General features: G+C 37.3%; 1 protein-coding gene across 5 annotated transcripts in view; it reads right to left on the reverse strand.

Moving 5' to 3' along the window:
- Positions 1-368: 368 nt before the first annotated feature.
- MLLT10 (MLLT10 histone lysine methyltransferase DOT1L cofactor) overlaps positions 369-23515 on the reverse strand; it is a 129400-nt gene continuing 106253 nt past the window's right edge. For 3 of the 5 annotated variants that reach the window (XM_086742179.1, XM_086742177.1, XM_086742180.1), the window contains 9 exons: positions 19499-19616; positions 18098-18170; positions 13423-13577; positions 11328-11516; positions 10829-10917; positions 10342-10703; positions 5165-5267; positions 4174-4386; positions 369-2023 (listed from right to left, as the gene is read on the reverse strand). In XM_086742179.1, the coding sequence (XP_086598305.1) occupies positions 1955-2023; positions 4174-4386; positions 5165-5267; positions 10342-10703; positions 10829-10917; positions 11328-11516; positions 13423-13577; positions 18098-18170; positions 19499-19616 (1371 nt within the window). In that variant the 3' untranslated portion in view covers positions 369-1954. Of the gene's footprint in view, positions 2024-4173; positions 4387-5164; positions 5268-10341; positions 10704-10828; positions 10918-11327; positions 11517-13422; positions 13578-18097; positions 18171-19498; positions 19617-23515 lie in introns of those variants that run through there. The other 2 variants (XM_086742178.1, XM_086742181.1) reach the window with 2 other exon arrangements.

Below are 23515 nucleotides of genomic sequence, written 5' to 3' on the forward strand. Positions count from 1 at the left end.
CCAAAGGCCTCGATCAGCTTAACGCAGGCACAGTGTAGGTAAAGAACCTGTGCATCTCCACAGAGCTCTCACCAAGTTATGTCAAAATGAACTGGTCAGAGTAACAGCAACAGCCCACTCCTCCTCCTGCCATTTCTCTGCAAAAAAACTAACATCAGATTACGGCACAGGGCTGCAACTGGACACTTAAGCCCAGTAAGCAAAAATGTGCCTGGACAGTACTGCAGCTGCATCAGGCTCTCTTGAAAGCAAAAATTTACAGGAGAGCCATTTAAAAAATTGCGGCCACGTGCAATTGAAATCCTTCCTGGCATGTGATGCTAACTGAAGTACTCTGTTCTCCAAGACTCACGTTCACACAAGCAGTATACAACTATAAACATTATTAAAGTTTATTAACAAAAGCTTTGTACATATCTTTCCATACACTTGGAATTTTACATCTAGTCAAAATAACAGCACATCTCCATCTTACCTTTTGTACAAATTGTTACAGAATATCCACCAGCGGGTTGAGTAAGTAAAATAAACCACTGGTTTACTTTTGTAAAGTATCTACAAAAGTGATTTGTGACTTTTTAAAAAAATTCCCCAGAACATATAAAAATAAATTATTTTTACTTTTTCAATTAAATCTACTAATTAGAAATATTACAGATCAAAATATCAATGTTTTCTTATGAATTCTTCACAATACAAAACAGATTCACAAAACTTTATTTACAGAAATGAGGTAAGAACTGTGCAATGTTTAACTAAGAAACATATTGCAGAATTAACATGTTCTTCCAAATAAGTACACAGTGGAGGTCTAATTACAGCTGGGTCTTTTCCTCTAATAATTCCCACCCTAATATTGATTAGTGGTCATTACCCCCATTTAAACCATCCTTCACCATACTGCATAGACTCACGCCATGAAATCAGCTGCTGTTGGAAGCGCTGTAACACAAGTTCACCCGTTTCAACCACTGGTAAATTTTAGTGGGAAATATTAACTCACTTTTTTTGGTAATTTATTAGTGAAAAGTGACCCAGGTAACACTCTGCCTGAGCTCTCTACAGTGGTATGAACACCTCTAGTAAAGGCAGAACAAGGCTGCTGGTGCAACACAGAATATTCCCGCTGCTAACAAGGACACGTCTAGTGCATGATCAGCTGTTTGCAGCCATTTCAACGAACGGAGGTAGCAACAGGCACTTGGTTCAGGCCACACACTACACATACTTCTTCCAGTGTGGCCTTCTCATCTGGTAAGAAAACTTTGTCACTGGAACCAAACCGGTTCCTTTAAAAAACCTCAGAACTCTAAAACCTACACCAAAATTAATAAACTTTGGATTACATACTGTAAATTCTTACTCAGGAAAACTCCCCCTATATAACAACAGGAATTTAAAAGGACTAAAAAGTTCAGAAGTGGATTCCCTTATGAGTCAGGTTTCAAAACAGAACTGTGTAAAAAAGAAACGACAAACAGCAAGTCCAGGCTGCCATTACAAGCTTAGTCTAAAAGGAGATATTGCAACTGCAGCAGCAGATCAGACTGGCTAGGGTTGGGCTTCCTTGGTTTTTTAAACTACTGCTCTGAAACCAATGTAATGCATGACTGCCAACAGTTTATAGCCTTTAAATTTATAAAATTAGGATTGAATAGTCAAGTAGATGTTTTTCTGTCGTTGAATTTGTACTTAGTACCATCACATGGACAAAATAATTCTGGTTTGCAGAGTTTTATCTACTTCACAGTCTGAAACATTTAAAAGTACATACATTTTAGTGCAACAAGAAAGCAAATCAAAGCCTACCAAAAATGGCCTTCTGAAAATTATGAACCTTTTGCTGTGCAGTAAGAGTTCCTTGTTGCATTTCTTCAATCTGCAGAAAGGAAAACTGTAGTTTGCAGCCAGATGAAGTGCTATAACAGCAGGACATGCAGTTCTCAAGTATCATTCAAATGTCAACTCTTCTCTGACGCAACTGGTCCAGTTTTATCGTTGAGCCTCTGTGTAAAAGAAAATACTTCTAAAAATCAGTTTATAAAATACAGAGTTAAGTAAAATTAAATTCATACAAATCACAAAGCAGATGAGGTACATTTACTAGAGCTATCTAAGTAGTAACTTTTGCATTGTAAAGAATAACCATGTATTGTAGAATAGAAAGTGGGAAAGAAAAACTAACGGAGTGGTCCCTGTACTGAATGACAGTCACCGCAGCTAGCATCAGAAAATGCCAATTTTGCTTCTGCTCTCATGCCAACAAGACTTGCTGTTCCTGGCTGTTGGGCTCTCCTTAGAACCTCATGATGGTCAAAACAAATGCCAGGTGACCTCTGCTATGTTTTACCCACTGAAGTGGGCTGAAACCCACCCTTCTCCGTCAGAACAGAAATACAGTTTCTATTTTGCCCCACCACTAATTCCTACACAGACATTTCCTGCAAGTATTGAACTGGCCTGAGCAAGAAGCATTCAGAAATGCTTGAAAACCCGTTCCAACCAGAAATGAGATTAAAACATTCAAACTTTTGGCAAATAAGAGAATTTCTTTAAAATTCTTTTTGGATTAAAATAGTTCAACAATCCAATGCAATCTGTCTCAATTCTAATTTTTTTTTTAAAGAAAAAAAAAACCAAAAAGCTATTTCAAAATAAATTTCTAAGGGTTTTGTTTGAAAGGTGTTCTGAGATTTCCCAGAACTGTATACAGCTAACTGTTACAAGAACAAAAACTAAAATTATAACAGCATATTTGTAAAATATCCTTGTGCTGCCCGGTCATGCTGCCCAAACCTAGTAATAGTTATTTCAAAAAAATTCAAAGTAAGGTCACATATAGAATAGTTCATTCTGATACAAACCAAATACAGGGTCTCCATTCCCTTCACTATTAATTTTTAGAAAATGAGGGGAGATAAATTTTAAACATACTGGAACAAATTGTGAACATTTCTAAATGAAAGCAAGGCACTGAGCAAATGCCTGTGACAGAGCGCTTCTGCTCTGACAGCCGGTGACTGGGAAAGAACACGACCTTACTGGAGTCCTGCGGTTTGCAGAATGGTTGCAACATCACAATGGACCAAACTGGGCAGTGACAAGGACCACGCACGAAGCTTGATAAAAGTAAACGCTCACATTTTTAATGGACAGAAGCAGTTTCCAGGAAAACTGTCTTGAAAATTCATCATTTCTGTTTTGGTTTTCACCTTATGTTTGGGAAGCACCACAAAAACTCAGCTGCCTGAGTCATTCTCCACCACTCTGCCCCAAAAGTAGCTGGAGGCTTTGGGGGTGGGGAGTGGAGAAGGGCCAATTTCTAGCCCTAAACTCATGTCTGCTGTTGCAGACAAACTTCCCTTTTTTTCACTAGCACTGCCACTTGATGTCTTCTCCAAGGAATACTGGAAATTTGTCTTCCTGGTCTACTCCTCCTTTGTTTTTACAAGTTCCACATGCTCCTTCCCTTCATCCTCTCTTCTCTTAACTGTATGACCCTTAGAGAACAAAGCCTATTCTCCGACTCCTTGAAGAAAGAATTCCTCTTGGGGATGGAGGATGGGCTGAAGACAATGGAACATCTTTGCCAGAAAAATGTGTTTTGTTTCCTTATCTGTCTGGGAAAGGTTTTATTACTCTATCAAGCAAAGGAGCTGCTCAGCCTCCCAGTGTACAAGATACAGAACACCAGGATACACAGAGCCCATTCTCCTCATGCATATTTCACCTTCCCAGCACGGGGCTGGCTCCTCATCTCTCAAGTCATCAACTGATCTCTGCAGCTCCACAGTGCTCAGGGCTGGCCAGAACAAACTCTCCAAGTAAGGCGATAAAAGGAATCATCTACAAAACAGTGGGCACAAAGCTGGGGAAGAAGGTGGGGTGAGGAGGACTAGGGCTGCAGCTGGAATTACAAGAGGAAGGCAAGGGTCACTGGATTGGTGTCCTGAGCCAGGGAAGCAGGAGCGTGCAGCAGACAGGTTAGGTATAAGTGACTACAAGTTCACAGAGTTCTGAACCTCATTAAGCACAGCCAAAGACTCAAGAAAAATAAAATAAAGAAAAAATCCACCATCCTTATGTTGTGAATACAGGCACATACCTTGCTTCTTATCTTTTAGTTACCTCATGGAGGTACTGCATTGAAAACGAGGTGAGAAATATACTTACTGTCACCTTCTGAGCTGTGTTATCTCCATGAATCGTAAGGAATGGGTTAGTAGTAGCTGCGTTAAGCGGTGAGGCCTGTGTGCCTGAAAGTAAATTGTTTATGGGTATCTGTGCTCCTCCAGTAATCTGCAGTTGCTGTACTTCAGACTGATGGTGTTGGTGGTGGTGATGTTGTTGCTGTACTAATTGATACAAAAGGGCCTGATGTTGCTCCTTCAGTAATATGAGGAGAGAGGAGGAGGGGAAAAAAAAAAAAAAATCAAGAATTAGTTACTGAAAAATAGTTCCTCCCTGGGTTCTTGCTTACTCAAATCTTCAGTCAGTGCAACCCTTCACCTAATTCCAGCTAATTTCAGTTACACTAATGAATTTCCACAAGACTGTGGGAAAGGGAAGAGAGTGCTTATAAAATTTCCTGAAATCAGTAGCTCAGCACAAGTTCAGCTAAGCTTGCTAGCTCGGTCAGGCCTCTATCAGAAGAAACATACCTGAGAAGAACATCAAGCCATATTTGTCAAAGTACTAAAACTACACAATTAACAACAGAAATAGTTAAACCAGTTACCTAATGGCCTATACAAATACTGCAAGGCAGAGCAAAGACAGCTCAGGAGATGACACCCAAAACCTTTTGCTGGAGTCCTAGTGGAATCAGAGAATAGCTTAGGATATTGTTAGCACCCGCACAAGGTCCCAAACTCTGCTGCCTGCAGCTGATGCTGAGAAAGACAAGCCACCATGTCCACATGGGACAAAATCAAAATGGGACTGAAAGCAATACGGAATGATTTTTCTAGCAATACACACAGCCCAATAATATCATGTATTTTAGCATGACTATCATCCAAAAAGGTTGAAGCAACTGAAAAACTAAAAGATTATCAAAAACTGTAGTATGAATTTAAACACATTTCTAGTATTTGTATTAGACTGTGGAGTTTATGCATGCCTTAGAATAGAAGAATAAATCATAATTAACTGGAAAACTTACTGATGTGAGTTGCTGGGTGCTTAGTAATTGCTGAAATTGCTGGTGCTGTTGGTGGAGAAGAAGTTGTCTCTGTTGGTCAGGAAGTAATCCTAGTCCCGAGGCACTGTGGGGTTTGACAGGGTAATACTGTAGTTTACATGTAAGTATGGAAACTTTTTACTTCAGCTTTCCATTGAAACAAGGAAAAGATGTATATAAACAGAGAGTTCCTATTCAGCATTTTGATTGCATACTGTCAAATATTAAATTGTTTGTCTGTCCAGTTGCATTTTTTTATCCATACCTAGACATTACCACCGCCTCCAGTCTCATTTACACTGAGCAACAGCAACATCTTGCCTGTAACGTTAAGTCTACTACGTGCACGTTATTTTAAACTCGGACAATAATTCCATTTCTACATTTTTTTTCAAATACTTATACATTACAAAATCTGACCTTTCTGTAAGACAGCTCTTGCCAACCTTTAATACTTAGTTAACTAGCACGCACTTTGCCTTGGTTTTCTTCCAATTCCCATCTCTTGCTATATTCAGATCCATCACTATTGCCTATCCCTTGTCTGTCATTTAGCAAACACATTCAGCCTTGAAGTGGGACAACTGATTTGCCACGGAATGAAGCAGGCTGCCTCTCACTAGCCTACTGCTCCCAGTCCATATTTTCATGCCTATGTAACATTTTCGGCAGCTATTTAGGAAACTGCACGGGGAACTGATCCAGCTGACAACTGGTCTGGAAATAAAGGCTTTCTTCAGCTATGCCAGCTCACTGCAAGATCAACAGCATGAGCAAGGGTGGTTTTGGAAGAGAAGGCCAGGAAGACAGCTGGATTTACTCTTTCGGTGCCAGTGTTAGCTTTTACTATTTAAAACACTTGCTGAATTATTAAGGTGTAGTTTCACGATCAGTTTAGCCTGCTCTTGAAAGGTTAAGTATTTCCCTTTCAGCTGTACATTTCTGTCCCCTCCCCTTGCACTACCTCTTCCACAATGAGCTGCATCTCCTGGGAATGGAGCTGAAACCTAAGCCAATACAGAACAGACTGAAAGATTATCTGTTAATGTAGATGAGGTTATTGTGTGAATGCACAAGCACTGGTACCAGCAACAAGGTGTGCGTAAGATGACCACAGGGTGACAGGATTGCTGGTTGTGATTGGTAGTAAGGAATTAAATGACCTTAAATCAGTAACAAATCCGCACAGTTAGGCTACAGCCATTTAGCTCTTCAGGACACAATATTTATCTTGCCTTTCTACAGTCACTAGCATACTGTAGCCCAGCTCTGTCATCACGTTGACATTTACTTTATATTGACCAGCCAGTATGAAAATACCCGTAGCATCACCATTCTCTACTGCTGGGACAGGGCAGGCAACACAAACTTTGTTTCATACTTCATCGGATAGTGCTAAGGGAAACACGTGCTGGGCTGCACTTATTATTTCCCATCATCTACTTCACAACATCCATTACTATCATTTCTACCACTCTCCTGGTTCTCAAACCTCTTGCCAATGGTCTTTTTCCCCAGCCAAGAAGTCAATTCTACTGACCTTGTCCTGTGCAAGCCATTTTGCCTCTGATCATTCTTGCTGTACTGTTTTTTCCCTTGCATTATATCCTTTTCTGAAATTGCATCATCAGAACTGCACGTAATATTCCGGATGCACACACAACAGAGATTTAACATGACAGAACACAAAATGGGTAACACCATTCTATTTATTCCCCAATAACTGCTAGCAATGCTTGTTTGATTGTTGATGAAAGCAGAGATGACACTTCACCTATCCAAGGAAACTCTTAAGATTTTCCTCCTGAGCTACAACAGGAAAACTCAGGCCTAACATAAGCTAGAGCTGTGCACGTTTGACTTTCAAATTATGACACTTATTGATTAACTGAAATTCCTTCAAACAGCTTTAAATTCAGTTGTATCAAAAATATTTGTAACAATTGCAAAAAAAAAAAAAAAAAACAAGTACCTTCAGTTTGACCAATATTACCATTATTTCCTTCTTCTCTTTTTACTTCACTTTTTCTGTATTCTTCTATACTGGAATATATCTTCTTCACTGTTCTTTCATTCTTTTATTCCATTTTCCCTATATCATGTTTTACCTTTGCACTTCTTTTTTCTGCTGTTGTTCTCCCTTCTCTATATCCACTCTGTTTTCCTCTCTTGCTCTACCTTGTCACTTGAAAGAAAATACCCTCAGCCAGTAGCTGAGATCTAAAAATCTAGAAACAAAACCCAACTGCAGAAGACAAAACGCTGCAGCTCCTGAGCTTCCCCGAAGAGCCAGTTCACTGGATTTCACCAGAGCTTTCTCTAAACCACATCAGCTTGGAATATAAATTTAATCCTTTTTAGCTTCTCATTAAAAGGCATATGATCAGTCTGAAATTCTCCATCCTACAGTCTTCTCTCGTTGTGAGAATGTAAAGAAACAATCCTATCTTTTTCCACAAATCACTTGATCTCCTGGTTGCTAGCAATCTGTATTAAGCCATCTTTTTCCCAGAAAAGGATCGAGTATTTTCCTCTGCCAAATGAATGGAGGCTCTTTTACCTACAATTTGAAACTCTCTCAAACAGCAGTGTGCAGATCAGTGTTTTCTCACCTCCCTATGTCCCACAGTTGAAGAGTTCATGTGAATAAGGACAATGTGCATTAAGAAGTCTTCACATACTGGTGAATAATCCAGATTTTTTTCACATGAAACTGTCCCAACTGATTCTGAAGTTTGGGAAGTTACTGTAAGTAGCAACTTACAGGAATATCTGGGAAGTCTTTTAATTATAGAAAAATACCCAAAAAAGTCAGAAAGTAGGGCTGAGTTCTCACGTGACTTTCCATCACCTTGGGAATACTGATTTAAGCCAACTCCAAACTTGATCACCACCGCGTGATCTAACCAGGCTCCGCGAGCTCGCAATAGCATGGCAGCAAAGCCCATGCTTGTTACCGTTTAGCCCTCCCACTTACAGAGTTCAAAGAGTAGTGAGGAATCTGACATTAAACAGTCAACTAGTTACCTCTGAAACAGCATTGAACTCAAGAGCGGAAGGAACATATGATGTCCCTTTTTTTTCTTCCCCTCTCCCCTTCATTCAAAGTCGTCCCAGAGCCTCTCCACAACATAAGAGTTGGAACAGTTCCAGTAACAGAAGAGTTTTTTCATATTTTTCACTGAAGCATTTGTAATGGAAGAAACAGGAATGAGCAATGTATGTGTCACTGCTAAAATCATATTTGCACCAATCAGCATTAGTGCTTGCTCGACCTGAAGTTTTTTCCTCTAAATATACAACTAGAAATATTTAAAACTCACAGAAAATTGGAGCAATTATGAAACACCTCAAAAGGAAGGGGGCCCAGCAGATCATCTCAGTGAGCTCAATAAAGCAGAGAATTGTGTGAAAAGTGTACTTTTTAAATTAATATCAATTTTAAATTTAAAATTGAAACTAATTTTAAATTAGTATTACTGAGGGAGCAGTGCAGAAAAAGATCATGCAAGAATAGAAAATTGAAATGCTGGTAGAGTTGTACATCATAAGCTTGTTGTAGCAGAAAATAGGGAATCACTGGAGTATTCCAGACTATGCTAAAAGTTAGAATGAGAGCTAATGAACAGGATACTAGTTGCACTATTCTGCACGAACTGGAGTAGTCTACTACTAGGCTACTCACTCAAGAGCAGTAAAGATGGATATTAAAGAAAAGACACAAAGAACTTCTGCAATATAAAGGGTTAGAAATAGATAATCTGTGTATTAACAAATCATATGAGAAAACAGCAGCATGACTGGTATATTTTTTCATTACCTGAAAGTGGAAAGCATATACAACTGGCTAATATTACTGATTTTGTCTAGTATTTCTCATTCCTCCTCACACTTTTGGGGAGAGTAACACAAAATTCTTGTGTTTTTAGCAGACCTCTGATACTCAATAAAGAAGATAACTTTTCATTAACGAAACATCTTTTGTTTAATGTATGAGATGTTATGTTCATATATGATATGAACGATGAAAAATATAACTTCCTCAGTAAAAATACAATACCACCTCAAAACAACAGGATACACTTGGCAGTATCAAGTTTTATGAGCCTATTGAAGCAACACCACACGACGATACTGTACACAAACATTCAGGAGCTGCCAAACGAACAGTGAGGAAAGAAACTGGAAAAAGAAGCTACAAAACCAGGGATCTCGTGCATCATTCCAATCACATGTGCCTTTTTTGGTGTGTAATCCACCACAATCTCCAGAAATAAACTCTACTTAAAGACAAGTAATCCACTCCCTATTTGCAGGTATTTCTTTCTACACAGAACCACAGGTCTCCTTCCGAAGCGAAGGACAATGCTAAGGAGTAGGGGGAAGGGAAGCGGAGAGAATGAGTTAGGCCAGGCTCTGCTCTATCCCAAAATACTTCCAGACCAAGCAGTTCATTCCCCTTCCTGGAAAGCAGCCATCTCCTTTTGTTACCCATTTGCCTTGCAGCTCAAGCAGCAGCAGTTTATGCTACTGAAGATACCTGGGTTTTGGGAAGGGCTGTTACAAATACTCAAACATTGATCTTTATATGCATTTAAAAAAATCCTTCGGAACATCACTTAAAAAAAAAAATTGTTATCTTTGGAGTCACAGATGCAGAGAACTCAAACCACCATGCAACTGTATCACTACTACTCTGGTTAGTTATGCCTATGACATCTTTAATTACACGACCATATACTGTTCTCCTTCTCCGCCTCCCCCTCCCTACTGCAACAAATGGTAGCTTTTCCAGTGCTACTTTAATCACGGAAGAACAATCGGTAGGACAAATAATATTGTTTTCTGAACTAAAAAGAGCTGAAGCACATTTACATAATTACATTTGTTTGGGAATGTGACTTGATTAAAAAACAGGAACAAACGGACACTAGGATTCCCAAAAGCTAAACAGAAAACATCTCTTCTGTTTGAATTCAACTATTCGGGCTTCCATTAAATCCCTTCTGACTTTCATTCACAGATCAGGAGCAGAGCCTAGTTTGACAACTACAGCCTAAGGAAAAACTGTACCTTTTGAATGAGAGAGTTAAAAAAATACAGCTAAACTGAAGCACAGCAGGCACTATCAGGGAAAACAAAAATCAGCAAATTCTTACCTGTTATTTAAGCTGGTTGGCAGAGGATGCGTTGCATTGGGTGGCACAGTCGCATGAGTGAGAGGAGAAGGGTTCTGCGATATTGTCGCCGGGGTCTGAATTACCCCATTTAAAGCCCCTACAATTCCATTGATTGCCAGCTGGCTGGCTGGCAGTGCTCCAATTATTCCACCCACACCAGGCACTGCAGGAATGGTGGAGGTTACAGTCTGCATACCACTAGCTAGTGCCCCCACTGTCACACCATTGACCTGTTGAACTCCTGTGACTCCTGAGCCTTGCTGAGCTGGACTCTGCCCAGCAGGTGGTGGAGTGGAAAGAGCTGATGAACTGCTGGTGCTTTGTCCGCTGGAGGTTATCTCCTGGTGTAAAAACAAACAACAAAACCCCCTCAGCTGCATAAGATTCCACCTAACAGCACAATGCAAGGACTATGATGAGTTAACTTGTAACAAGTTTAAGTTTAGAAGAAACAAATAAAAATTACCTGATTTAATACAGGAAGAGAATTGTCCGGTAAAAAACTGTTTCCCAGATGAGGGCTTTTACTGCTGTTCAAGGAATCGGTGCTAGGTGCTAAAGTAATTATTTCAAAAAACACACAGTGGTTAAATTTCTGTAACATGTAACAAGATTCAGAATAATTATTTCAAAATAATGTCAAAGGTAAATATAGAAAATATAAAGTCAACATTAAAATCATAGCTGAAGAGTAAAATATTAACTAAATAATTGGTGAATCAATAGATTCAAACACATGTGCTCCACAGTGAAGTAAAAAAGAAACTGCACTGAAACAAGTAGTAATGGTTTGTATAAGTCTTCCAATTGACTTTTAGACATTTAAATACACCAGCAAATACTTATGCCTGTATTCATCTTACATGTACATGCATCTCCCATCAATGGCATACGTGGATGAAATAGATATTTCATATAAATAAACAAATGTTCAAATTACTTCGACACTTTAATGCTCTACTTACCTGCTTGCACTGGAAAGGCATGTACTTGATGGGAAGGACTAGGATTTGAAGTTATTGTTGGAAAGGGCACCGAAAGCTGTGCATTGAGTAGCTGAAGCCGCTCCTTCTTAGCGGTCAGATTCTTTATCTGTTCTTCTAACCGCCTATTTTCAACCTGAAGTTGGTGTAATGATTTAAGCATTCCTAAAACTAAGGCAAAAATGCAGATGTTATCTTTCACAACCACATTAAAAGAATACAAAACACCTTCATTTTTTTTTAATTTCTGTATTACAATTTAAGACTAGCATTAAGTCAAATGTGAACATAGGAATAAAGTTATTACTGAGAGATACATTACAGAAATTTGACTTGAAGTGGAAAGGTTTAGAATCAATTTTGTGTAATTTGAAGTGCAGAAAAAAGTATGTAGCATGTGATAGTAAATTTGCAATATATCTACACCCTGGCTTAAATAGAGATAAAGTCATGTCATTAGGGCTGACATTCATTTTAAGCAAACAGCAGTACATGATAACTTATCCCCAAACCAGAATATAAGAATAGTATTGTTTTAGTAGCACCAGTTAATGCATAGTTGGGGAAAAAAAGAAAGAAAGAAAGAAAAAAAAATCTATTTCAGCTGCAGTATTATGAATTTTAAACATTATCAAAACAGAAGAAGTTTGACAAATATGCATTCAATTAACAATACAGCCAACCAACAACATTTATGTAAAAACTAGCAAGCTTGTGACAAGGGAGTTCTTCTGCTTTAATGCCCTGGACAGCGAATCACGAACTTAGAGAAACAATGACAAAAATGCCACCCAAGGGCGCAGCTGCCATGACACACGGCGCTGGGAGCGGGAGCTCTCCCTTGCTGTGAGCGGCGATCTACAGATCACCCAGCAGGGAGCACTGTGCGAGCACCGCACTCCCCGCCCCTGCTCCTGCACAAAAAGGGCATCATCTTCCACGCTAACCTGATTTTTACCAAGCAGAGTTTTCTCAAAATCTGACTTGGTTTCAGAACTTGGATTTCCCAACTAGTACTGGAGTGTGACTGTAAAGCCACAGGGATAGCCATTTTTTTTTTTTTTAATTCTAAATTGTATTTGTTTAACATGACCTCTGGGCCTACTACAGACATAAGTCTACTGGTATAGGCACATCTGGTCATTTCCCAAGGATTTAGCTTTTATCCCTCCTCTTCAAGAACATACAAAGGAACCCTCAGTGAGCCCAAATGAGATGCAATAAGACTTAGCTAAACCTGTCCTCCAGCTATCATGTTTAAAGGATTATCCCTGCATGAATTTCCTCACAATTAGCATTTTTGTCAGGATACCATTCATAAAAATACCAACTAGATACTACTTTACGCTACCAATGGGAAGAATAATATGTTCAATAAAATATAAAACAAACTCTAGCCTGATAGTAAAAAAAAAATAATAATGTATTCAATCATTGTCTTTGATATTGATTTATTGTTGAATATGGAGATTCAAGTGATCTATTCATCACTTACACTTTTAATGTATTAATTTTTGGACTATTCTACTCTATTAAACATAACTTGGGAAAATAATGATTTGTTCTTTGAGAATTTCACAAGAAATGCAGAACATAATAAAGACATGACAGCCCAGTAGGACACCTGCCTAACATTTCTAAATTGTTTTTTTTAAAACAGCAACAGAAGCAGACAGTTTAGAATTAAAAAAATGAAAAAGAAAAAAAATTATTTTGCCAATTTATATCACACAATAGAAAGCAAACTGGGGAACTGTGCTATACTATTTACAGTAGTGGATCTAAGAGTCCAGAATTCACTTCCAAACTCTGCAACCAACCAGCTGGATCTGCAAGTCACTTCCCCTTGCATGACACAATTTCCCCATCCATAAAAATGCAGATAATTATAGAGAACTATTTTGTTATCTACTGAAGCCATGTGCTGCATTAAGAACTACGTTACAATTATACACTACAGTTATATTTCTTTTTACAGCAGAAAACAAGGTTTTTTAAATTCTTGGACAAGAACAGAATGGCAGTTCTGAATAACACAGTTAACAAAAGCAGTAACAAACAGAATGTGAGTACTTACTGTCGCTAGGGGTGCCTTGCTCTAACAAAAACTGTTGTCCTTCACTCCACTGCCGCTCCAGAAGCTGTTCTATGCTGGCTGCTACTGGGGGCAAATTTTCCCCACAACTGTTCCCCGATTGATCATAGCGAATCTGCAAGCTGCTTACAGGGGATCTGTTGAAAATATTACAATTTATTGTTTAAAGAACAGATGAAAGGAAATGTATTAGTAAAAGGCTGTTGAAGTTTCTTACATTGTATCAGCCCTTTGCACCTGCATACCTTACACTTCCTAGACTAAGTTAATACATCAAAATCACTAAGAACTCCTGGTTCTCACTGCCAAGGCTTTAATAAAAGAAAGATGTAGTATTTCACAGTGTGAGAATTTATACTGAGAAAGCACATAACCTATTCTTGCATATAGTCTAATATAATATCTAACTGACAAACAGCATTGTATTAAATCATACAACATACATGTCTACAGCAGGAAACAATTATATATGGATACATAGAGCACCTGTCTTAAAAAAAAAAATCTTCAAACCTTTCCCAGATAAAACAGGGAAAATAAAAACAATTTATTAAAATCAGCACAGTAATGATACTTCCACATAGAAAGGCCATATATAATTCTACTGCCTAACTAGTTCTAAAAAGAACCATAAAACCAGATTTTTTGAGGGACTAGGTGAAAATATTATTTCAGAAGGGACACACTGAAAGTTAAAGTTATCCTCTGCCTGTCCTGTGCACACTTAATATACTTCTTTTTTCACTCATGATCACACATAGTTCAAAGAATAATCCCTTTGCCACACTTCTTGTCTCATTCGGGAGAAAATTAAATATTCAGCACATAGCCACAAAGAAAGATGGGTACCCCTCAGCTCCTATGAGCAGGCTGCTTTTCCACTGGATGGGGCAAAATTTAACCTGTGAGCGAATCTAGATGCTCAGTGTATTTCTGACTCAGAACTCTGGCCTCATGTATGCACAGTCCTATTCCTCATACAAGACCAACACCAGAGCCCACTAATAGCTGGTTGGCATTTTTGTTTGTTTGTTTGTTTTAAATCAGCTCCAGTGAGCTCAGATTCAGATTCTTATATATTAAGTGGTGCCATCACAGGATCACAGCCATACTGTTCTACACGTAGTGCAAACTTACCAACAGGACCACCATAGTCCCAGTACAGGACAACACACAGGGCTCAGGAAATCAGTGTGTTAATTATTATTAGCGTAATACACAGTGGTCACAGCACATTAGCTACCTAATGACTGTCAAAAATTTTATAGGCACCAGAGCAAAGTAATTTTTACAAGAAAAGGTTTTAAGTAGGTGACTTAAGAGCTCTCTAAGTATTTATAAATAATTCCTCTTTTGCATACAGGATGAAAGAAGAAAAACACTTGTTAAAACAAAAAGCCCTGATGAATGGGTAACCAAGGTAGTGTTTTTTGACAAGAGATGACAACTCAACAGCATTTAACAGTTCAGCATAGACATGGCAAAACCAGCCTTAAAACTAGTTGTTTACACGATGTGCTGAAGTGATAAGGAAGGTTTATGCAGAAACATTCTGAACAGATGTACTACACACCAACAACGCACTTTAAAAGAAAAAAAAACAACAAACAAACAAACAAAAAAACCCACAAAAACCCCAGAAAACAAATACAGAAAACCACCATACAACCCCCCTAGCAACTTCTTTCTCTGTATGCATGCTTTTGAAGGGCGCATAATACTGCTCTTAACAAATTGTGCCATTTGAATTATAAATCACCAACAAGATTCTTGTTGGGCTTAGGACTGTTTGCTATCAATTTCACAATGGTAGAAACAAAGCAACACATGACTGCATCACCTCTGCAATCCTTCAATGGAAGCCTGTACAGAAAAAAAAAAAAAAAAAAAAAAAAATCTAGATTTCCCTGTATTGCAATGTTAGTCAATCCATCCTCTTCCAGCTGAACCCCTACCTCATCCACTAGACAGGATACAGTACCTGCATCCTAAGGTTGAAGCTTCATTCCAAATAGTATTTGATCATAATTTCCAACAGGGTTATAACTGTGCTGTATGAGACCGTCCAATGCTGTCACTGAATGGGAATCCCTTGTTTCATGTGTCCTGTCTTGCTTACTTTCACAACTATTTTTTGTTTAAGTTTGGGATACAGTTAGTTATACTCTTATAGTATGAATTGTAAACAAAACAGCATTTAGATATAGGCATACACACATACTTCCATGTAGGTACTACAGAACACATTTTTAAATCTAAGCTTAAGTAAGGGGCAAAAAAAGTTAAAGTGCTACCTTGGGAAAAGCAGCAATTCCTTTGCAAAACGGAAACAGCTCACATATACTAGGTATATTTATATTTCTAATATATATTAAAATTTTAAATGTAACACAGCTTAAACATCAAACACTGTGGTTATATAGGAGTACAAAGACATAACAATATGATTTTGAAATTACTATACAGCTCATGAGTCACGTACGTCTTCTCTGAAGGGCTGCAATCAGCTGTGTCATCAACAGCAAAAAATTGTTTCTGCAAGTGTTTTTATTTTAAGCAACTATTTGAAAATCACATGGTTCTTATGGAGAAGTGTGCTATTTGTGAATCTCATAAGCTTCAAAGGGAAGAGAGTCAGAACTTGCAGAAAGATAATTTTAATAGATAAAGCAAGTAACATTCAGAGTTGAAAAGTTTTCAGATGACAGATTCTTGAAGTTAGCTTTTTATTCACTATAAACCATATTTTAAGTCATCAGAGTTACTTACTTATTTAACTGGGGAAGGTGAGGAGTTCCCTACACACTTCAGAAACATCATACGTGTCGTCTTTCTTATCGCATAAACCAGGGGTGAAATTTGCTGACTACTGAACTTAATTGAATGGGTAAGTTTTCTAATTTTTTTCCATGCTAGGTATTTCAGATTAAGTTTTCCCATCTTTCAATTTTGGAACTACAGCGGTAATTTCTTCCCCTTCTCCTCCCCTCCCCACCTTTTTAGCTTGTTTTTGAACAACTCTCCTGCCAAGCAAAAGCTATCTGCTCTTTGCAAAGTGATACAGCTTCCACATGCTGATCGAAGCTCTGCACTGTGAACTGGGGTGGCCTTTGCATCATACAGTTCTCCTTTGCCATCACCATCAAAACCAGCTGAAATTTGACCATATTGTAAGTGCTAAGCTATACATTCTCTGAACATACACTCTTGTAGAAGCATCGTATTTAAGCAGTTCAGCTTCCCAAATATTCTACCTAAAGACAGACACAACTACGACTCACTGCAAATTGTACAAAGACCAGGCTTTAGCATATTAACTAAGAAGGCATTAAACTTTGTAATTACCACAACATACATAAATAAGAAGACTACTTAATATACAATCAGAAGTTCTGGAATTTCCTAATGGTTGAGCATTTCCCTTTGCAAAATTCCTTAACTTACTTCTCTGCATATATACAGACGCGTTTCCTTACTTTTACAAAGATTTATATGCCAATGTAAATACATGTATTTATACTGAGAACACAGTCTAAACTGATTTGTAAATTCTTTATTTATTGTTTTAGAAGCAACACATACTGGAAAGCTTAAAAGCCAGTTCATGACTAGGTAATACCACCTAAGTATTATAATGGATATTCTCACCCGATTCGACAAGAAATCTTTTCATTAATTAAGGAATATAATACAAGATCAACAACACCAGGCATGTACATTAAATTATCTAATTTGAGATATTTCTTATAAATTACTGCAATAAACACATACTGTAACAATCAAATTCATTGTTACAACACTGCATCTGTGTAACTACCATTTTTTAGCTACTCTAAAATGCTTTAAGATAAAATCCCCACGGTTAGTCCCTAAGTAAAAATATGCAGTAATAACTACAAAATCTAATTCATACGGGATCTGGTATGGCAAATAATGCCCTTAAAAAACAAAGATTCACTTAAAATACACTGAAAATATTACTGAAGTATTTAAAATACAATACCGAAATTTTAACAGCAAGTATTTTACAACAAAACAATGTTATACAATTTCAGCAGAATTTTTATGTCAAACTTCTGTTGTAGAGGTGAATTGCAACAGAACAACAAAAAAAAAAAAACAACCTTTTTTTTCCACAGAGAATTTTTGCATATTTTGAAGTGGTGAGGGAAAGGGAAGAATTTTTTTTTTTTTTAATATTTTTATTTTACATTTTTACTGATATTTAACTTCTCGGACCATCTTAATCCTGAGATCACTGTAGTCTTCAAGCCTATGGGATTTTGGAATTTTTGCAAATACAACTGAAAATTTGATTATGGTAACAAATCTGAGAAGACAAGTAGTATATGTGGATTAAACGATAGATAAATTCCTCTAAAGCAAGCCTCCATTTCTTAAGTAAAGTCCTTCATTTGTAAACCTAATTTCAGTTGATATAAATTTCAGCACATTATTAGCTATCTGGACATATTAGGGTTTTTTTAAGATGGATATAGCTATATAAAAACAAATGAATGTATACGTGTCTGTGTATATATATACACACACACAGAGGCTTTTAAAACACTTATGTATTACTAGTAAAAAGACAGTGAAGTTTCCAAATCCTAAAACATTTCCTTTGCCTGCACTCTCCAATGTAAATAACGCTTACCGTGGTGAGAGACTTCCTCTGGGTGAACCTCCTCTGCCAACAAGGCTGCGGCTATTATCTCCGAGATCTTGATCTGCAGTGTAAATATTTCACAGCTGATAAATCGACTCTTCTTAGATAAGAGCTTTAAAGCTGATGTAGATATTTTAAAAACACCTTAAATCTCAACTTCTATCTGTAGTTACTGCTGAAGAGTGAACACGTAACTAGTTTAAGATTGCTGAACTGTAGCATGTAAGGTGTTGTCCTTACACATTTCTGAGGCTGTACCAGGCCGTGGATTATGTTCACTTCTTTCATTCCTTTCAGTTTTACAGCACAGAAGCGTGGTTTGCATTTGCAGTACCCTCCCCTCAGCCACTTTTAATTTCTACGGTGAAAGTAATGAATCACAGCTGTGGACAGCTAATCTGTATGCTTATCACAGCAAATCCTGATGCTCTGTATTTTTTTAACACTTTGCATCCCAAAACAACTCATAAAATATATAACATATTAAACTTACTGCTGCCATCTAACAAGCCCACACTATTCTGCAAATTTACTGAAAACTTTATGAAAGCGTATAATTCACTAATTCCTATTTATAAGCAGAAGCATAGGAAAGTCCCTTGCTAAAAAGGTAGTAAAACAAACAAAAAAGGCCTCATTAAATATACGAAAACGTTTTGCTTGGAAGGACTCAAAAGGGTTATTTTCCCTATGGCCTCTCAATAAAATAACCCTATCTGCCCCCTTCAAGGTTGCCCTCCCCCTATTCTGAGTCAAGCGACCTCCGACCTCTCAGAGGGCAAAGACATGACTGATCCATTCTTGGTAAACTGCTAAACTCATTCCCTTCCCCCAAACAGGCATGACTACTACGACATGTCAACAAATCCTTACTGAGGGAATGAAACAAAGCAAAGCCAGCGCTCATTAAAACTGTAGAGGAGAGCGAACAGTACAAAACGCCAATCGGTAAATATTCACAAGATTATTAAATGCTGCAGAAGTTCTCTAACGGGATCTCTTTCACACAAAGTTGTATGTAATGCAATTTCATGAATTATGCAAATAAAGGTTTAAACTATTCACGACAAAACCCAGAGCTGTGTTACTCTCGTTGCAAAGAGCTCCGAACTGAACACATCAATCACAGAAGTCACAGGAGACATTGTTGCATTCCTGCCTGCTGATGGCTCTCCTTAAACATTTACATTTCAGACACCAAAAAAAAAAAAAACCTGCGCTGTTCTGCAGGACAACTGAGAATTTACTTCCAACACGTAAAAACTTTATACAGACATTTAATAACCAAATGTTGAGCAGAGTTCAAAATAAAATTTAACACTTTTTTTAAAAATACTAAAGTCTGTAAAGTACAAATTGCACCTTTGTCACCAGCAGCGGGAAGCTTACCTGCTTGGCTGTTTTCAGACTGAGCTATAAGTGCTGCCATAGCTGAATTTGCGTTCAGCCTATTGCCATACATGTGGGATGGAGGCAGACTGAGAGAAGATCCAGGTAGGGTGTTTGCCTGAAAGAAACCAATTAAAACTTGAATCCTGTTTTTAAAAAAGAGGAGAAATGCTAAATATATTTTAAAGAAGCCTTCCTAAAGCACAATTATTAATTTTTTAAGGTGAACGTTTTTTAAAAACTGAATGTATTTAAAAGAAAAATATTATTTTCCATTTGTGACTACAGAAATACAATTGCAGCACTTTTAAAATATATCAGGTTTTAAAGTGTGTTTTACTTGTCACTGGCCAGATCTGTTAATAAAAAAAAACTTCTAATAAAAAAATTACTGCAGCAAATATTAAAAATACCTAAACTGCATTTTAAAACAACCACCATGTAGCAGGATGGGCAGATCTTCTTGCAGTCCTGAAGTATGCACTCAATGGTAGGACTTAGTAGCATGGTGACCATGTGGTTATCCTACTAATTATTTAATCTTATTAAACCATTTACAAAATAAGGGCAGGTAGACAACAGATGTCTCACAAATGCTTGGGTTCCTTACATCACAAGCCGGCTGTGGAGGTCAAAAGGTCCAACTTTCAGCTCTATAGTTTAACTACACAGAGCCATATTTCCTTTGCTCGCCTCTGTCATTAGTAAAACCTGCACACTATTTTGTTACTTCCTATTTTGATAGACTCGGAAGCCTGGTGTTTTTTTGTTTTGTTTTGTTTTTATTTTAAAGCATGCAAACAGCCATTACAAGTATGTTTTCTATACAATGGGGGGCTCGCCGAATCACAGCTTTGCCCTGACCCCATATAAGGAACTGTATTTTTGGCAGCTAGCCAGCTCGACTTATTGAAGAGCTCCCAAAGTTTGTGTTCATTCATGTTGCTAACCACAATTCTGAAGGTCTCTGCTGGGACTTGTGCCAAACAAGCGAAAATGAACCCTTAAACAGATGAAGCTAAGGAGGCTGGCCAAAATCTTGCATAATCCAACGCAATAAAAATACCTTCTTCCTTGGCTGCTCACGCCTTTTCCCTTTCGAAGAAAAGATTTGTGTCAAACGCTGAGTTGCAGAGACAGAGAATCAAAGAAAAAAAAGGGCACGGCTGCTTATTAGAAAGGCATTTTCCTACCTGATAAAAGTTTATTTCAGAACAAAGAAAAGATTGCAATACGGGGGAGGTGGGGGAAGGTGCAGAAAAAATTCAAAGATACACCACCTTGTGTGATCACTAGTTTTAAAATTAATCTTTTAAGAAAACGTAAACAACCTTTTACAAAGTAAACTTTTTTTGAAAAAAGAAGGTGAACAGTAAGGAACTCAATTTGTGGGACATTTTGACATGTATAACTGCACACAAGAGACGAGGGAAACATACTGGTTATTACAGCAAAATATTACAGAGTATAAACTATGTCTCTGGAAAGAATCACACACTACCATTAAGTTCTGGCTTTCGGCCAACATATTAAACTTGATGAATGGACTTTTATGAATTCACATAACTGTTTTCAATGATGCTTTACTTGCTATATACTGGTGAGAAACTGTGCCTGATACTTACATTCTTCTACTGTCACAAAGTTAGGAAAAGCCACAAGTAATTACTTACAATGACCAAGCTTTTTTCACTTTTCAGTTTAAAGGTATGTGCAAGATTTCTAGACGTGGAACCACAGTTTCACTTTAAATCTGTCTGGGTTTTGTTTTTGTTTTTAAAGAATTGCATGTCTTTAGTAGAATTAATCTGAATTAGTTCTAAGTCTTAAAAACAATGCAGGCATTTCCACCTACCCAGGCATAACAGCTTTCATAAATACAGCACGTATTAGTACTGTGACACTTACTGATGAAGGCAGAAATACTGCACAGCTCCTCCTGTTTTCCTTAATATACGCCTATAGTGTGATTCCAATTCAACTATTACAGTGCACTAGCAACCTTCATCTGTTTTCCTCTCAAAAAACTCCAAAGTTCAAAAACAATGTCATTTTTTGACAAATCCTTTCACTGAAGAAACCTTACAGAACGGGATATTACAAGATTCAACCATTATTTGCTTCCATATCTAAGAGGCAAGACTAGCAAAATAAAAATATATATTCTTTATTTAAATAAACTGGTTGAGGTTATGAATTCTATTAACATAGTCTGTGCCTTTTTTTAAATTACAAACAACATGTCTTCTTTCTTTTTAGTTTTAGAATATTTCTATAAAAGATTTCTCTTAATTCTAGGAAGCATACTGCTCACGTTTTACAGAGAAGCTGCTATACTTACTCTCACTCTGTGTAATTCACTGTAAGGCTGCTTTAGAACTGTGCAATAGCAACTATGCATTCATTTATGATGGCAGGGCAGCTACAATCAGCAAGGATAATACATGTTTATTTGACTGAAACATGCCCAAATAGCTTTAAGAACTTTTTAAAAGTATCTAAGTATCTTGAAAGGAGTTGCTAAAGTCTGTTGAGTAACCATCACATCACAAAACAAAAGACATCAAAGGAATTAAACAATGTTTGCTAAGTGGGTTGATATAACAGATCAAAAGACTTAGCATGATTTAAGCAATATCTAGGAACTTGAGTTTTTTCACAAGTGGTGGTTCACCCTAAACTTAAATCCTGTTTATACTTTAAAATAATAGTAAAGGTGTCCTACAACAAGTTGGAACTACAAAAATTCTAGTGCCATCATGTATCCCCTGCAACTCTCAAAGGAAAAAGTCACATTAATAAAAGCGTTCAAGTAAGCTGGAGGTATAGAAAAAAACTTCTAAAACACTTTTTTTTAAATGGCAATGTAAAATGACAAGAATAACGATTTGCGAAGCTTTATTATGTATGTGACGACTTCATCTGACAGGAAAGCAGAGGAGGTGGAGGAGCCCTACATTATTTAAAGGTGAAATAGGAGCTTCACGTTTCACTCACAGCTGAAACAAGCTGTAGCAAGCATTTATTAAAAATGCGCAATCATCCTGTCAATACATATTAAGGTCACAGGACTGAAACATGTTCTAAAATACAGAACTTTTAAAGCTGTAGTGTTCTTTATTTCAACTGTTTCTATTTAAACAGTCGACATAATAGATGCTCAAAATGTATGAACTAATAAAATTAAGAGACTGCTAAGTATTTTGAAAAGGTAGCAAATTTTCCTGAAAAGATTTCAGCAGAAGGATTTAAGCCCATCTAGAGATATATAATACACTGCTTTCATTTATGGCATGTTCAATAAATCAGTAAAGCAATAAGCAGCAGAGCAGCACAGAAGGAAGATACACTGTAATTCACAGAATGCCTGAGTGCAATAAGAATAAATGATTGATATTTGATTGATGCTTAAGAATGCTTCCTCTACAGCAAGAAAGTTAAAGTATATTCTTCTAATTAAAGAACTAGACTTGCAAGTTCACTAAATTTAACTTGTACATATAAAAATCCTCTGAAATATTTAAAATAGTTTCATATTTGTTAGCATCACTCCAAAATGGTATTTTACTGTAACAGTATGACTGTGAAGTTTCTCAAGTTGAAACTATTTGCATTCATAACAGGACATGTACTCAAATTTCAAATGCTACAAAATATTTTCTGATAACAGGCCTCATTTCTGTCTCAGCTCCACACCAGTAAGGTTTTAATACTCAGCGTGTGATGAGAGATGAAACCAAGTGTGAACAACTTTCGGGTCCCATGAGTAGGCTGACTGTTGAAGCTGTCAGGTTCAATTGCATCATTCCACATTATTCAATGCCCCAAACTGCTCCCTAATTGTTAGAGGCTTAACATATTCAAAACCATTGTTTAGGCTAATGCTGAAATGCCTACAGTTGAGTTTCCATAAAGAAAGGGGAGGGATTTAATTGTAGTACTGAACTCTCCTCCTTTCATGATAGGACAAGGATGGCCGAAACAACCAATTCCAAGACGGCTTCTTAATCAGTTTCT

This window comes from Chlamydotis macqueenii, chromosome 2 (assembly GCF_036417535.1).
Source record: "Chlamydotis macqueenii isolate bChlMac1 chromosome 2, bChlMac1.mat, whole genome shotgun sequence".
Classification (NCBI taxonomy): Eukaryota; Metazoa; Chordata; class Aves; order Otidiformes; family Otididae; genus Chlamydotis; species Chlamydotis macqueenii.